At 34.0% G+C, this 17135-nt stretch overlaps 3 protein-coding genes across 7 annotated transcripts; all 3 read right to left on the bottom strand.

The window, feature by feature from the left end:
- Positions 1 to 6434: 6434 nt before the first annotated feature.
- LOC128669687 (uncharacterized protein) lies at positions 6435 to 9361 on the bottom strand. Its single transcript, XM_053744695.1, has 4 exons — positions 8409 to 9361; positions 7783 to 7962; positions 7361 to 7577; positions 6435 to 6570 (listed from the first exon to the last, which is right to left on the bottom strand). The coding sequence occupies exons 1-4, from the start codon at positions 9137 to 9139 to the stop codon at positions 6460 to 6462; spliced, it is 1239 nt and encodes a 412-aa protein (XP_053600670.1). The 5' UTR covers positions 9140 to 9361; the 3' UTR covers positions 6435 to 6459.
- Positions 9362 to 10220: 859 nt separating this feature from the next.
- On the bottom strand, positions 10221 to 13124 carry LOC128669940 (ATP synthase subunit g, mitochondrial-like). The gene is made up of 4 exons (XM_053745205.1): positions 12934 to 13124; positions 12445 to 12534; positions 11804 to 11907; positions 10221 to 10507 (listed from the first exon to the last, which is right to left on the bottom strand). The coding sequence occupies exons 1-4, from the start codon at positions 12965 to 12967 to the stop codon at positions 10337 to 10339; spliced, it is 399 nt and encodes a 132-aa protein (XP_053601180.1). The 5' UTR covers positions 12968 to 13124; the 3' UTR covers positions 10221 to 10336.
- Positions 13125 to 14025: 901 nt separating this feature from the next.
- dj (don juan) lies at positions 14026 to 16870 on the bottom strand. 5 transcript variants are annotated; one of them, XM_053745018.2, is made up of 4 exons: positions 16705 to 16870; positions 16163 to 16266; positions 15669 to 15791; positions 14026 to 14634 (listed from the first exon to the last, which is right to left on the bottom strand). In XM_053745018.2, exon 4 carries the CDS (start codon positions 14573 to 14575, stop codon positions 14147 to 14149), a length of 429 nt encoding a protein of 142 aa, XP_053600993.1. In that variant the 5' UTR covers positions 14576 to 14634; positions 15669 to 15791; positions 16163 to 16266; positions 16705 to 16870; the 3' UTR covers positions 14026 to 14146. The 5 variants fall into 5 exon arrangements, with proteins under 5 accessions (XP_053600993.1, XP_053600996.1, XP_053600995.1 ...); XM_053745021.2 differs by lacking the exon at positions 15669 to 15791 and having other exon boundaries at positions 14026 to 14651; XM_053745020.2 differs by lacking the exon at positions 15669 to 15791.
- Positions 16871 to 17135: the final 265 nt, after the last annotated feature.

Genomic DNA, 17135 nt, shown 5'->3' with positions numbered 1-17135 from the left:
TTATTTCCATTTACTTTCATGAAGAAAATGAAATTGCGAAGACTTGTGTCTGTTCTCGCAGATATTTCTTGAGCTAATCTCATCACCTTCGTACATTACCTACTTACTTCGTTATCTGCAATGTAGGTACTTAACTGTGGTTCCAATGTCAAATAAAAATACGTCTGTCTACTTACAATAATGAAGGTATTACGTATACGTTACGTAATCTCATATAACAATAACTTTTCTTCTATAACTCTGCGGGTTGACTGATCGAAAAAGCTCTATAAATTGGCATTTTTAATTTTTTCTAAAAAGATCAGAAAAGATAAATATATAATGCTATTTCTTCCAGATATCATATTAAAAGAGCCCAACACACATCAAGGTGTTGCCAATTTTATCAAGAATTACAAGGCAATACTCAGGACTTTCATCAGCCCAACGGAATATCGCCCTGTCGTATTTGGGATCCACCACAAGTTACCTCATTTTTCATTAGAAGAACTAGAGCGAGAATAGAACGATGTATCGGTCGGTGTTCATGGAAACGCAGTAATTTATTATCTAGTTTTTATTCAAAACTGTAGAACGTTTTTGTTGCAGTACAGTGGGGGGCAGATAGGTCTTAAACTCCTATCTAACTTGCTACCAGACAGAGGCGTAACAATTATCTGCCCCCGACTGATGTTAAATTTAAATAAAAGGGAATAGTATGGAGAAAAATGCAAAACTCAAGAGTTTTATTTATTGTAACTTTATTAACTTCAAATAAAAATGATAATACATTGTTTGCAATAATAACGCGGGCTGTGCTATGAACTACTGAGTAAAACTTTAACATTTGTTCAATCGTAACTTCTTATATCTCTAATAAGGCTACCCTTAAATTCTACCTTTTCGTACCTATTCGTATCGTACGGGCCAATAGTGATAAATCCATTAATAATTATTGCTCATTAAATGTCATGATTTAGTAACTAAATAATACAACATATAAATAGTATACTAACAAGCTTAATGAATTAATTACGGGATAGGACAATTCTTTAGATCTCAGACTTTTAAAAAATGCATGTTGTAGCAGTTGTTCAGAATTACTGTACTTGTAATTTAATGTTTTACAAATAACTTCCTGTTAAACAGACTGTCATGTCAAAAGCGTCCACGGTTAATATCTATTTCATTCAGTGCCATCAATGTAAGTACAGTAAACCGGATGCCATTTTAGCATGGAGCTTTATGACGCGTTAATAGCGGCGAGAATGAAATGCATGCTGTTGACTGTACATATGGAGTCATGTCCCCTAATTAGTACAATTACTACATAAATCTACCTAAATAAAAATAATATGAAAATAATTTGATATGATAATATTATGAAACAAAATCGTTGAACAACGTAAAGTTAAGCGAAAATATCACATTGAAAACAATATATGTTGGTTTGTTACGTCTAGAAAATATTGGATCGCAAGTACGTTTGTTAATAAACGCCTTACCTTACTAGTGTATACCTTATGATATGCTATGATATGATAAAAAATCTACACTGGGGCCAGCCAGTCACCAGAATGTTCTTTATAAATAATCATCATGTATGTATAACTACCATGCGATTCAGTAGTAAATATTACCTATATCACTACCAGTATTTCAATAAGGCATAACTGAATATATTATATTGTCAAATCTATCAGGAAGCATGTTATCTTACTTAATACTTAATTGATGCTTTTTATTGACACAAGTGTATTGTATAAGCTTTTAAAACTTATTGTACACATAGGTGCAACATAGTATTTTAATAATGACTAGATTTATGAACTTGAGTCGAGACAATATAGGTTAATTTTAGTATAGATTGATATCAATACGAATATATGATACTATGTTGCAGAAATGTGTTATCACTCAGCACAAGTCCCTACGAGAGAATTGCGTCAAATGATAAATTTTATGTATAGAGTTACTCTTCTTTTTAATTTATTTACTCTCAATCAACGCACTACAACTATAAATAACTTACAAAAATATAAGATCAAATAATATCAATAAAAGAAATATATTAAGAACTTAAATGTAAGGATAAAATAATGATTGTCCAACAATTTATGTACATACCACCATCTTCCATTTTAGTGGTCAGTTAAATAGAAGAGTGTATTGTAATTGACAAATTAGACAATCAATCTAAACGAGGTGACAAGATAATCTACTAATTTCAATGCACCTACACCAAAACTCAAAATAATCTTAGATAACCATTATAAGCAGTTTGCATGAAGTAGTCACCAATATAATTCAATTTATTTTACGAAAATGAGTATCGATTTATCCTAGAGATTATAAAGTTATACAGTATAGAATTGCGTAAATAGGTATCTACTAATAATACGCCACTGGAAGTTTCGCGAAACTCAATACATTCAAATTTATTGATATCGATATAAAATTTAAACCTAATACTACCGTTATCAAGTGCACTTAATGAATCTCACTACGCTTTAGTTCCACTTGTTTTGTTTTGTTAGCTTCTTTACACCTACGGGAATAGCAAATGTTCCACTTGCAATATATACCACGGATCAAACGCAGGAAATATCTGCAATACGTTTGGTATGTTTATCATATCCCTTGTTGTCTCAGTAACTATAAATTACACATTTCCAAAAACCTCCGATATACACGGTTAACTCGCAGGACTAGACAGTAATGTCATAAAACAAAGTTAGTGCAACGAGTTTAGTATTCGTTTTCGTAAAACTGTTAGTTTGTACTACTACAAACGTTGTTGTGGAGTATTGCATTAAATACAGGTTTTCGGAAATATGTAATTTACATTTAGCATTTAGAAACAAATATCTCAACGACTAAACAAATTTTCACAATATTTCGATTTGTGAAACATTTTACGTTCGCGCCAATGTTCGCAGCCGACTTTAGATTGTGTCACAAAAGAAACATTCGACATTCCTATTAACGACGTATACGCATGTAGGTATTTCAAACTTGTTCACATTCCGATTTTATATACGATCCGTACTGAGCACATATTCAGGTTAAAGAAATACAGCTAAGCAAACACTAGTAACATCTATCTTTCAGAATATTTGCTTGTAGATAAATCTATTGAATTATAAATAATGCCTTGACAAATAACCACAAAATGTAGTTAGCCATCAGCTACTTAAGCTCAATTGTACCAGTACATGGCCTGAACTTGATAAAGATGATTCTATATTGATCATGATCAAATACAGTTATTAAAGAAATGAACCGAATAAAATAAAACTTCTATTTACAAATTTAAAACAAAAATTTGATTGGTTATAGTGATTACCTATACCTGAAATTGTAATGAAAACATTTGGGGTAAAGAAATGAAAACTTAAAATTATAAACTAACTGACAGCATTACTTTTATTACATTACTTATAATGCACAACTACAAAAGAAGAATTGCAATAATTTATTTGGACATAACATTTTGTCACATATCAAAAAGTTATTAAACCGTCATGTATTAATAAATAAGTTGACTGATTTAAGAGTTCATTTAAGACTTGAGCCTTGAGACACACGGGCAATCCCAACTAATATGAGTCATGAGACAGTGAGTTCGTTTGCTAGCTATTCACGCTGTGTCTACTCTATTAATCTTCTTGAAATTTACATATATATATATAGTTAGGAGTACTGAGAAGGTCATAGGCTGCCTTTCATCTCGTAAAGTACCCAAGGGAAATCCTCGCGAACGAAGCAAGGTCTAGTAAATAATAATTAGTTTTGTACCCAGTTGGTTATTTATCTCATGGACGGAGATCAATATTTTTATCATCTTTATGCAAGACTAAATCAAATATTTTTGTCATAGCATTTTTTAAAAATTCATTCATTTAAACAATATATAATAGTATATGTACAATATCGACATTATAAATGTTAAAATTGGTGTCTGGTTTGGTGTTTTCTCCGCATTTTATTATAAAACGATGTAAGCTTTATTAACACTATTTCAGATATTTAAATCTATAGATATAAATATCCCAGGATTAATTGCATGCATTGAATTGTAATTTCATTATCAATACTAATGAAACCTATGAAATATGATTGGTTGTCATCTAATAAAATTAGGCTCCTATTCGAGTTATTATCAGTTCAAATCTTTCAATTCCATGTAAAATGGTAAAAGTTAACTAAGATATATGCGTGCAATAATAGCACCTTATTTTAATTATTCGCTATTAAAAGCTTAATCTACGTTTTGCGAATGCACTAAGTGAACTCTTCCAAAATACTATACGTTTAAAATCTTTAACGCAGCCTTCAATTTCACAAGATTGATGATTCGCTGTGTGCCAGAAAAGTCAAATGTTAAGTCACCGTAAAATTATACACGAAACTCATAAAATAAAACATGTAGCACAGAAATCAGACCTTTTTTTAGTTAGAAGGGGCATTGACGATTTTACGTAAGTTTACAAGTGGTACATAAACATATGTAAGTGGCACAGACTCGTCTGGGAGTACCAATTTCACTGTCATGATTTAATCATGAAACACATTGAAGCATCAAACTTTTGAAAAATACTTTCGATATTACACTTTCAGTTTTGTCATTACACTTTCCAATATCAGTATACAAAACACGGGACTTCGTCACACGGATCCCTAAATATTTTCAAACAAGTGTCTTCATTGGAAGCATCAACAATTCGTCAATTCCGTGAGTGCTAAAAATACCAAACTGCCTAAGCTTAACAATAAAACGCGCTAAGTGATAAAGTAAAAATTTCTTGAACAAAACATCCCATTATATTCTATAATAACTAAAGCAATGCCGGAATTGTTCAAGAAATTTTCACTTGTAATATTAATGGTCCATCTTTTACATTTTGATATAATGACACACCAGCAATGTGCTGCACAACCTGAGCTCACACCGTTATAATACAGTCACAGACATTTCAAAGTCAAAGTGTGTTAATTGCCAAATTAAGTTTATTGTATATTGGAAGATATGGGAAAACAGTTGGAAACGTGATCAGTCTTTAAAATAGTAATATAATAGTATTTATTGTTGGTTAGCATCAGCAAAAGACTGCGTAGCGTAGATAGAAAGTAGATCAATATGTGAAGTAACAATGTTACTTCCAATATTTAGACTAAACAGAGATTTTGTAGTGAAAAAAGTATTTTAATTGGACAATTACAAAGATATAATTGATGCAAGCTTCGAATGGAGCTATGCTCCAGCTTTAGTTGATATTATCTTTACGTGCAAGAGAGCGTCATAGTAAGTCCACGCTCGTATATTCTAGCCGACAAATGTCACACTCAGCCCAATTTATAGGAGAATATATTTATAGTATTGTACTTAAGAATTGTTATATCACACGCAACTTTTATAACAATCTCTGTGATTTAAAATGGTGTGACATTTGGCCCCTACAGAATACCGGACCCTATAAAACATAGCTTACTAAGCACGTTCCAAGACTTATTAACAAAGTACAGTGCTTGGTCGATTCCTTATTCCTAGTCCTTAACAACAGATCTTTTTCGACTACGTTCGCAACGTCTAATCCGTTAGATTGAGCCTCTATTATAGTTTGAAGCTAAGTATTGGATACATTTATAATTCTACCATTTAAAAAATATATCAATCAATAACATATAACGCACTTTCCAATCAATTTCAATCTATTGATTTCTTTGCAATAACAACAATTCAATTTCATGGAAAAAGTGTCCTATAAATTAAATACTAACTAAATACACAAAAATAAATATACATATGTATAATATCGTCTGGTAATTCGATGCAATGAGATTTTTATCGTTTCAAAGATTAAGAAAGCAGATTCCAAAGTTCTTTGGGTGAAATAGCATTGCTACAATATTTTTCAAAGGTTTTTGGAGACAATCTGGAACAAAATATTTCTTAAGTCTCTATATTTTGATTAAGAACAGTTAAGTACAACTCAGGTTTGGACATGAAGGTTTCCAAATATGTGCAATGTTAATTTTGTTACTGAATGTATACTTTAGCGTTAGTAGAGACTTTACGATGGAGTCATAACAAATCTCAGATAAAGCAGTTTTATTATGGAAATGACTTGGAAAAAATTGGAAAACATTTGAAAATATCAAGTATTAAAATCAACAAATTTCAAAATTTTATACATCTATTCGCATTGCTCCCAGTTCTCTTTATCCCCTTGAAATACTATATAATTACTAGTTGCTGTTACTGCTTATTGGTTGACAACTATGTAGTTTTGACGGCCATTCAACTCGGAAAGATTTTAACTACATATTCTATTACTTTTTGTTTCCATTAAATTTTCCAAAGTCTAAACCCTTAGAGTATATAACTAACAATATTAATTAATTCTGACTATCATGTCTAATAAGACAATATAATATTTTATACTCACATTTCACTTGAATATAGTTAATATTATAACATCACTGATTGACAACATATTCCATTATAGGGTTAAAATCCTTGCTTGTCATATGGGATGAGTTATGTGCTAGGCGATAGCCCCATAGATCCATTGCTTCCTTGCAAACTTCCTGTAATTACAAAAAAGGGTCATAATGAAATACCAAGTTTACAACTGCTTAGTAATACAAATGTATGGATAGAGGAGGATGGAGGTGAGGTAGGCTTTAACAGAACTATTCAAATAGAAAATGCAGCACAGTTCAATTTAGGAACCTGAAACACATTAGTATTAAAAATTAACTTGATGGTACGAATTTACGATGCAGATCAGTTTAGGTCCTGAAGAGATGATAGTAAGCCCCTGATCGCCTATCTGATTCTTGCACTGTCATCCCCAAAGACAAATAATAACATACAAATTCAGTTGATTGCAAATGCAATACAAATAAGAGATTGCAAATGAACTGAGCTGTTTTTAAATAATTAAATATGAGACAATGATCACTAAGTAAGTAAATTGATGGCCATGATTTCATCAACATTCTAATACACACAAATTAATTTCAACCCATTCAACCATAATGCATATGTACAACTACCTTGAAACCAAAAGAGGTCAAGTATTTCTTTTTAAATAACAATTCAATTAGTGTTAAACGTTTTTAGTAATTTGAGGACCTTGTGTCAAAATAATGAATGTTTACATTACTTTATTCATTATTTTGGATGAGTAAATTGATTAAACTTAAATCAATACTTTTGGATTCATCTTAACATGTTGCATTTATCAACATATTTAAGTATTGTACTTAAAACAAATCACAGATTGCATACCTATGATTTGTTTAATATAAAATCTTTGTTAAGGTTACTACCACATACAAATTCTACATTATAATCATGTACTTCATCAATTACCTGTATATTGTCAACATAATCAAAATCCAATACATTCTTCCATCTGAAAGGCACATGTTGCGAGATTCTGAATGTAGAGCTAACCCCTGCCACTTCAACATTTGTATGAGTGCTAAGGAATTTTTCCACAGAAGATGTCATACCCATCCTAAGGAACTTGAGAAGATTTAGAGTTGTTTTATTTGGATCCAGAGCTAGCTCTTCATAACGTAGAACCCTGCAATAATGTAAAATATACTGTATAATATTTCTAAAATATCTGATCCTTTTCCTCCCCAAAGCAGGCATATTTTATTTCGTGTTATTCATAAATCTATTCTATTTGTTTAATTTTTTGAAATAGAAGTGAGACAGACAGTGTACAACAGGGGGAAAAATGTTACTAGGATTTAAAAAATGTTTAAATATTACTAGCTCCTTACATGAGCTTATCTGGATATTGCTTGAGCAGTCTTCCAGCTGCTACATAGTCACTTATCATGTCCGCGCACAGCAGCTCTGGCTGCCAGCAGTCAGCAGCAGGCTGGCAGAAGTCTCTGTGTTGTCTTGACTGCATCACACCACGTGGGTCGCGGATTAAAAGCACCACTTTCACATTAAGCCTGAAAAATAATATGGTTTGAATAAAATTTAGATTTATAATGTTTTGTGCTGTAGTTTGGCACTAATTTAATATTGATATAAATAGTATGTAAATCAAATTAAACTAAGCTAAAATCAAGTATGCAGTATATAAATTATCTTAAGATGTATTTTATAAATTAAATACATTGTGAGAAGTCTCTGTTCCCAGATACGCATCCATATGTGCGAAGCTAGGGTGAGTCACTAGTTTTAAAAGATACATATATAGTTTATCTATTCTACTAGAGAATGATGATGATGAATTATCGATGAAAATAATATAGAATAGAAGGTAAAAACAAGTAGTTAGTATATTTTGTTTAAATGCTGTCAAATGGAAACAGGACAAAAATATGTTCTGTGCATTATCTAAGCACCTGCATAACCATTGCATTTAATTGAAATACAGTGTAATAAAACTTACTCTTTTTCATCCAGAATCTCTTGAATGAGGCGTAATCTTACACGCACAACCTTCATACTTTGGAAGGGGAAGAGTTTACAAAACCTTCCTGTGAACTCTGCATCAAAACACAATTCTTTCTTATATTTACAGTGGTCCCATAGTCTAGTATTATGGCTGAATTGATACAGATGTTTTTTACCATATTCAAAATATTCATCCAAGCCATCAAAATTACACTTAAGCATATTCTTGATGATACTTAGTGCTTCGGCAGAAAGAGGAAGACCTCTTATTTGCACAATTTGGAACTTCAAAAGAGGTTCATAATGATAGAAGTTACCGGGCATGGCATTCAACACTTCACCAAGAAAGGTGGTTCCAGATCTCCAAGTTGAAATAATAATATTTCTTATAGGCTTTCCACCTGCTTCCATGAGTAAGTCTTCTAACTTCTGAACTCCAGAATGACTGAAGTTGTAAGTTGATAAATCATATTTAATTCTGAAACTAGTCTTATTCAAAATTTTTTCGTTATCCATTGAGTCGTAATAAGGAAAAGAGACTGTAGGTTCGTACACTGGTTGAACTATGTCTCCATCTTCGACCCTCAAAAAGTTCCTAATATTCCTGCGGCTCTCGATGGACGGATGATAATTGATGTTATCTGTATATCGACTTCCAGCAAGAATTAAGAGTACACTGAGACCGAATGCGAAACATATTGAGTAAAAATTGACTTTCCGCAACATTACGATACACCCGATACACTAATACGAAAAAACACCACTACAACACTGTGCGGATGGAACTACTTTTATTTAACACGAGCGGTATATTTTTAACACTCACTAGCATTTTTCAATAGATTATGTCTTATTTTTTCTGCATTTGAATCATAATTCATCACTTCGCGTTTCCGCGGAAACACCGCATTGCACCTTCGCCGCCATTTTGAACTAATTGTCAATTTGTAGTTTTTTTTTTACTTTTCTGAATTGACATTATTTTGACAACTGACAATGACACGTAGACTGCCAATGAAATTAAAAATGAACATTATACAATGAACACTATGAACCGGAAGTTAAGACCGGAAGTATGGAAGCGCGGCCTCCGGCTTGAGTGAAGCGCGGTCAGACTATTTATTTTATTTTAAATCTGTAGATACGTCTTCAGCAACCAAAATCTAACAAATTAATGCAATGCTAAACATACTCAAGACACACGGCATTTTCAGATTGACCTTGCCAAAAGCCTTGAAATTAACTTTCAAACTCAAATGCAAATCGTTCACTTACGTGAAGAACTTAAACTTTTTTATGAAACAGCAAATTTGCGATCTATCTATATATCTGTGGATCTATTGAAGAAGCTCAAATTCGATTCATATTGTGATTCATATAATATTTTATGAGCTGCCAACTTAATTTACTCTTAACCTTAAGAATAGAATATAATACCTTATTTCCTTCTTCCGTGGGAACTTAATTACCTACTTAATTATTTAGGTTTATAGATACGATGTTTTTATATAATGTTTATAATTAGGTACTAGGTAGTTTTTTAATAACGCGTTAGTCGTTAATAATTTTGTACAGTTTTTTTAACATGACATGAGTATTGTATATTCGGCCATTTTGTGCTATAAGGTACAGGGTTTATGTTGGAGTTTCGACTCCAAATCGAAATCCTTGTAAATTTTATACAACTATTTATCATTTAAGAAATACTACCATAAATTCACCTAAGTTTTGGCCTAAAGAATCTTACACACCGTAGAAATTGTTAAAACGTAAAATTGTCAAATAAATGAAATTAGAGGAAGGTATTGTATGTAATATTTTTATTTTTTCATACTTTACAATCTTTAAAAATTACAAATAATTTACCAATAATTATGTAGGTATAATTATTGGAACAATCATCGTCAGCATCGTTTTATAAGTTTAAACTTTATAGCCAACCAAATGCATTTTCCCAATGGTCTCGCCCAGATAAAACCACAAACCAATTTCAGTGCCAACGAGGATGAGCAGCCAAGCTTGTCTCACTGTGATGAATTTGTAGCAACCAGTTTTGATAAATTCTTTTACTAAAGCGAGATCACTTTGCAATTTCTGAAAATCCATTAAAGTTAATATATTAGGTATTATCATCCATAAATTTCTCCTATCCTCAAAAATCTGCTGAAATTAGGATCCACTTTAACACCTTCCTCTTTCTTTATATTCAACGCTATTTGTTTTAAATGTTTTCTTCTAAAAGTTAAATATATGTACCAATATTGTACCTATTAGTTTTTGCCCGCGGCTTCACCTACGTGATTATCCCATAGGAACAGTAACTATGTACTTTCCTCCAAGATGCCTTAGGTACCTATGTCTGTATGTATGTGTATAGTCACCTATGTCTTTCTATGCCCTCTATACGTAATTTCAAAAATATTATATAAATATATTAAGATTGGTTAGATTGAGTAAATAAAACCTGATTTAATAGGTGGCAAACAAACTTGCTTTGGCTATGAAGTACCTATGTGTTACATTCTTAGTTGGGATAGGATTTTATTTAGTTCCCCCATCGACGGGTTCCCATCTTGTCGCGATGGTGGGGCTTAGTAACCGGGGGGGCTGGTCTGACACAACCAGCCCCCCGGTGAACCAAGAGGAACCCAAGGCCAGAGACTTTGGTGGGTGCTCTGGGCCTGGTGGACGGTCCCCTCGGTAGTACTGCCATTGGCTGGTGACCCGCCACTAGCCTTTGGATGTGGAAACTAGAGGGGACCAGAGGTGGGGTCGCGGGGTTTTGTCCTTCGCGACCACAGCGCGGCCGTGGCGCTGAACACGGTGCGGTGGGGCCGCAGGGGAAGAGGAGAGTCGGTATGTCTGTGACGATCCTCCCCTGTCCTCTGCGGCCGAAGGGTGGCTGCCTCTGTATCGGGCGCAATGTGTGGGTGTCACCTGCCTATCACCTCTTGCGCCCGTACAGAGGCAGACTTGGGTGCCCTGTGGCACCCAGGATTTTGTTGTGTGTGTTCTATGTGTGTTGTGACAGCTGGTCCCTTCAGGACCAGTGGTCGGTGATGCCCGCTCCCCCCGTCAGCTTTCTGACTGGTGTGTGGAGTGGGCTTGATGGTCCGCGCCACGCTCGCGTGGCGTAAGGGCGGGTGGTTAGCACTTGTGTTTGCTGCTCGCCCAGGTCGGGGCCGAAAGGCCGGCCGGGGGGCGTCGCGGTGAAATGCCTAGCGACCCCGTGACGTCCCCCATAACGCCAGCGTGAAAACGCCCCAGGGGTTTAGTGGGTAGGCTGAGCCGACTAGCGGCCCAGGAGTCCCACACTCAGTGCGTAACAAGCATTCCCCTGGGTAAACAAAAAAAAAGGATGTTATTTAGTTCAGTCTAATGACTATGTACCTGCATTTCGTTTCCTGTTGGCGGCGCCATTTCCAGGGTATAAAACCCTTTCAACACTTTAATTTTTTTCCCAAGTTCTGATTTGGCAGCACGTTCAGCTTTTTCTAAAAAATAATAGGAGATTCAGCTCCGCACTTCGCAGTATCAGCCCCGAACGGCACCAGGAACACCCGAGAAGATGAGAGGAGATTTTTATATTTCGATATTTTATACAAAATGTAACATTTAAAAGCTTTTTATCCTAAAGGTTTATTGGTTGAAAATCCTACTTATTTCGTTCGACTATACATAAACTGTTTTAAATCCCAACTAATATTATAAATACGAAAGTAAGTTGGTTTGTTTGTTACCTCTTCATGCATTATCAACTGGACCGATTATTATGAAGACAAATGAATTTACCGAACAAAATGAAGCCACGCCTCTGTCTATCCGGGACATTGCTCTTGACCACTATGCTATGGAGACCATGTCATGCCATGTCCCGGATAGACAGGAGCGCGGGATCAATTCTCGGGCTCGATTCCAGAATTTTTTCATCTCATTATTATTTTCCAAAATAAATTAAAAAGCATATGTGATATGTAGGTATAACAAATCCATTTAAAATGAAGCCAGATTTTAATATATATTTGTCTTACCCTTTAAAGCCTCTAGTGTCTTTTCTCTGTAGCCATTTATGGTTGGCCTGTATATTTCAGCAACGTTATGAATATATGCATATTTTGTACCTGAAAGGCATTTCATTAATGAATTTGTAGAGGGAGTTCATTAAATGAGTTTCCACGGTCTAGGTGACTAGAGAAGCTGGCAGTTGGATCGAGACTGAGATGCAGAAGTGGTAGTTACTCCTGGACGTGGTCCGCATTTTGAGCACCGACCACCTGTAGCTTGGGTGTTGACCTCACTATCTCTATAGGGATTTGCCTATTTTATATTTTTCACTGTAGTATTCACAAGGGTTTTCGTTACCGAAATTTAACTTTAATTATGTAAATATGAGTCAGATCGGTCTTTATTACGACTGAGGTATGAACTAAGAAGATTTCAACCTGGGACTATTGGACCATTTTTTCTTTTTGTTGATCTATGTATTCGACCCATTATAATAAAAGGAGTTAAAATCTTACGTAAAAAATTCAATCTTCCTGCACCAGATGACATGGCTCCACTATTATGGAACTGTATTTTTGTATTGTGTATAAAGAGTCAACGTTATTTTAAAACGTTTTCTTAGAATCAACCACAATTTAAAGGCATACACTTAATAACCAAAAATGCTCATGTCACCTGAGCCTACTATTTGTTATTTTATTATGATACAAAAAGGTTGTATTTTATCATGACCTCGATTTTTCCGTAAGGCGGTTCCTAGACGATCAATTATACCTATTTGTGCATGACGAAATGACCATAGAATTAGTAGGTACTCCGTACAACGAAGTACTTACTAAATCCATGGAAATACCACAGCGAAATACGGATGATTATCAAAGACGCAAGTTTTTAAATTTTAATTTTAATCGTAGTCTTTATTTTTCATTCACTCATTCATTCATTTTACACTATTTGATCGTGAAGGTAGGGGTCACCAAAAAGAGTATAAGAGGATTATCGTTCATTTTGGAATCACGGCGAAAATATTAAAAAGCAGTTGGAAAATGGTTCTGCTCTCATGAATCTTGCACTCCAATTTCAGCCATTATAAGTAGATAGGTATTTAACTTACCAATATCATAACAGCGCAATGCAGGTGCCCATGACTTTCTATCGTGTATTATCATAATCTAAGGTCATATTGGTTTTCATTTATCATGTCTCTGAGAAGATCTTAGCGTAGCGGCGGCGGCGGTGGTGCTCAGTCCAAAGGTGGGGCGCGCATATAACCATATGCAAGGAAACCCACCTATATACTTATAATTTATACAAATATTTGATCTGAAGTTATTGCACTACTGCTGGTGAGTTTTTAAAAAAATAGGTGTAGTAAAAGAACCATGTTATTATATATATATATAGCTGGTACCTTCTTATTAGCTTTTGGGAAATTTTGAGAAATCCTCTCACAGTGTTCCTCTACATATTCTAAGCATGCCAATTCAGGAAATATATAAACAATTCTATCTACAATGCGATTTGAAATAATATAATAAAAAAATATAGTGGGCATAGCAATAAGAATAAAATCACAATATATCAGACACCACTGAAAATTATATAAATCAAAACGTAGAATTTTAATTCATGTTAAAAATTTACGATACTTAAATACTGCCATTAATACAAAAATGATATATTTAGGCAAGTACATAAGTATAATTCGAAAATAACCACAGTACCATATTACTTTTTAGGAGGTTTTCCCTTTTTCTCGTCACGTCTATTTTTCTTTGGTTCCTTTTTCCTAGCTGGCTCTTTCTTTTTAGCTGGTTTTGGCTTAGCTGGAGCTGCAGCTTTTGGAGCCTCTGCTTTCTTTTCTTCCTTAGGCTTTTCTTCTGCCTTTGCTTTAGCTTCTTTTGCTTTTGCTTCATCTTGTCGTTTCTTTTCATCTGCTTTAGCTTGAGCAGCTGCTTTAGCTGCAGCAGCAGCTTGTTCCTGAGCAGCCTTGATTGCAGCTTCCTTTTCTCTTTGTTTTCTTTCAACTTCCATATCCATTTCTTTAATTCTACCTTCGAGTCCAGAAATAATGCTTTGTCCCAATTTTGCTGCTGAATTTTCTAAGTTCTTGCCAAGAGGACCATGAACGATACCATGACTCATAGGAGGTATCATTTCTACTTTAGCATATCGCCAGGCAGTGCCAATCACGGGTATAGCTGCTTTGCTTGTTGCTAAAAATAAAGTAACACTGTAAACAATTATGGGAAGCTTGCCTGTACCTAATTGTTATTAAGTTATGAACATCATTTTTCTCGAATGGTACGACTACATTCTTAGATTAGCACTTCTAAATAAATAAAAACTATTCAGTTTATATGCAAATTATAATACTTCTGTAGCTGAGACAATGGTAAGCTTATTCGATGATGTGATTTTTAGAACTTGATTATGTGGCTAGTTATTATCCTGTGGTTGTAAAATCGAAAACAATATGAAGCAGGTAGCATAGCTTATGCAGCGTGCTTCATATTGTTTTGGTTTTTTGTTGATCCATGGCCTGCCAAGATTCCGCGCCATGTAAGGTCATTATGTACATGACATAGCAGACAAACTGAATACCTACCACTTTCGATAGAATGGCCGAGTTTTGTGTAAACCAGCAAATAACGTAAAGAACTAATTTTCTGGCTGTGCAGTTTCTTATCAGAATGTCCTGGAAGAAGCAGCAAACCCAAGAAGTGGTTGCTTGACGACATCAAGTCTCGTATACATACATGCCTAGGTTTAGCTGAAGATAAGTAGAGTAAACCTATAGGTTAAACCAAATGAGTCATCAAGGGCGATAAGCGTGCCTAGGTCTAGTCGAAATGATAAAGGCTAAAACCTAGAAATAGCCGAAGATAAGTAGTCTACATCTAGGTGTAATTAACTGAGACCAGCTGGTCCGATTAGATTAAGTAGTATGGACAGAGAGTAGGCAGGGAATCCCATTTACTTTCCCTAAAAACTCACTTCACAATCGCTCGTCGCGGGGCGGTTACTACGGGCAGATAATTTCTTTACTAAAAATATTAATTTTGTGATGATTAGGTACTATACTTTTATGATCCACAGACCTATGTCTGTACACCTAAGTACTTCGAAAAGTAAAAGTAGGATTCTAGTCCCATATTTTGTAATTTTAGTATACATTACGAGACCTTCGATAGACATTTACTTTATTACCAAAGTTATGCAGAGCCCTATATTTTGATCTGCATTTTACCTTTTAGGTTGTTTTTGTAGGTAATGTAAAGTTATATTTAGTAACAAGTCATCTTTTAGATCCCGCGGAGCTACAGAAGCAGTATTTTTGAGTTGGGATCGCGGCAGTACCTATTCGTCATTCCTGGTAAAATTAAGGTTCTATTGGCAACTGCTTAGGTTAAATCTTGTTATTGCTATTCATAAAAAATGTTTGGTATGAAACTGGCAACTATAATAAAAATAAACAAAAACAAACAAAAATATTAATACGCACTTATAATATAACTTTATTTATGTACTTAATTATAAGTTTACAATGCAAAGGTAATAGTAGATAAATATACTACGAAGTTCATTTAATCTACCCTATTAGGAGTTCATTTTCTTTTTAGCATCTTGTAATCGTTTCTCCAAAGATTGTACTTCTTTGTGAAGTTGTTGTTTTTGGAGTTCTTTCAGTTTGTTATCCAAAATTTCAGATAAACGCTCAAGTGCTGCCTCTGTTCTACTTACGATTGTATTACATACTAATGGTTTCGCCCGAGTATCTGCTATCGTGGATTTAGCCATACTCCATACATACTTAACAGTTGGCTTCAGTACTTTATTTAGCGAAACTGAAATACAAAACAAATGTAGAAATTAGCCACTCGTACAACTTTATAAAATTGTAGATATTAGATACAAGATAAATTATTCGGACAATTATCTATACAGGATTGATGTTTGCTGGTAAAAAGCAGTTTGTATTCATATGTTTGCATTTTGGAATTTCTACGTTTGTTTTGATAGTTTCGTTAGATTATACCTAGTAATAATAGTCAGCTGAATCTTTTCAGTTCACTTTTCAATTTTAACTCCAATAAAACCTACAAGTATTTCGATTCATTAAAGTGAGATACTATAGATGATGAGCTATCAAATCTATTGTAAGAGATTTATCATGAAAATAATTACATTTATTAAAAAATACAGTATTTTTTAATACGTAGGTAGTTGGAATTTTATAAAAAAAATCGCAATGTAGTGTGGTAATGTAAACGAAATTATTTTACCAAGCGCTAAGTCCAATGCTGCCCTCGCCATAGTTACTTTCCATCAAACTATGTAATTTGTAGCTGCTGTAGCTGCTGTGACAAATCCTATTTTTACAATAATTTTCCCTAGTTAAGTTGGGCTAATCTTTGTAGCAAATTGATGTTAAGCGTCATAGGAATGACATTTTTCAAAGACATGACGGGTTTTTACTTTTTACGAGTAGAATTGTATCTACTCGAAAACGAGAATGAGGTAATATGTAAAATTGCACACATCAATTTTGTTAGTTTTTATCTATTAAAATATAGGGCCCCAAGCAAAAGAACATCGTAATCATACTTAGCTCGTGTCCATCTATCTATAATAATTGTTACACCATATCAATATTTTAGTCGCAGAGAGTCAACTGCTGGGCATAGGTGTCGAAGGTAGTCAAAAATTGGAACTA

The sequence above is a fragment of the Plodia interpunctella genome, chromosome 5 (assembly GCF_027563975.2).
Source record: "Plodia interpunctella isolate USDA-ARS_2022_Savannah chromosome 5, ilPloInte3.2, whole genome shotgun sequence".
NCBI classification, from domain to species: domain Eukaryota; kingdom Metazoa; phylum Arthropoda; class Insecta; order Lepidoptera; family Pyralidae; genus Plodia; species Plodia interpunctella.
This window is presented reverse-complemented; position numbering and strand designations above follow the sequence as displayed.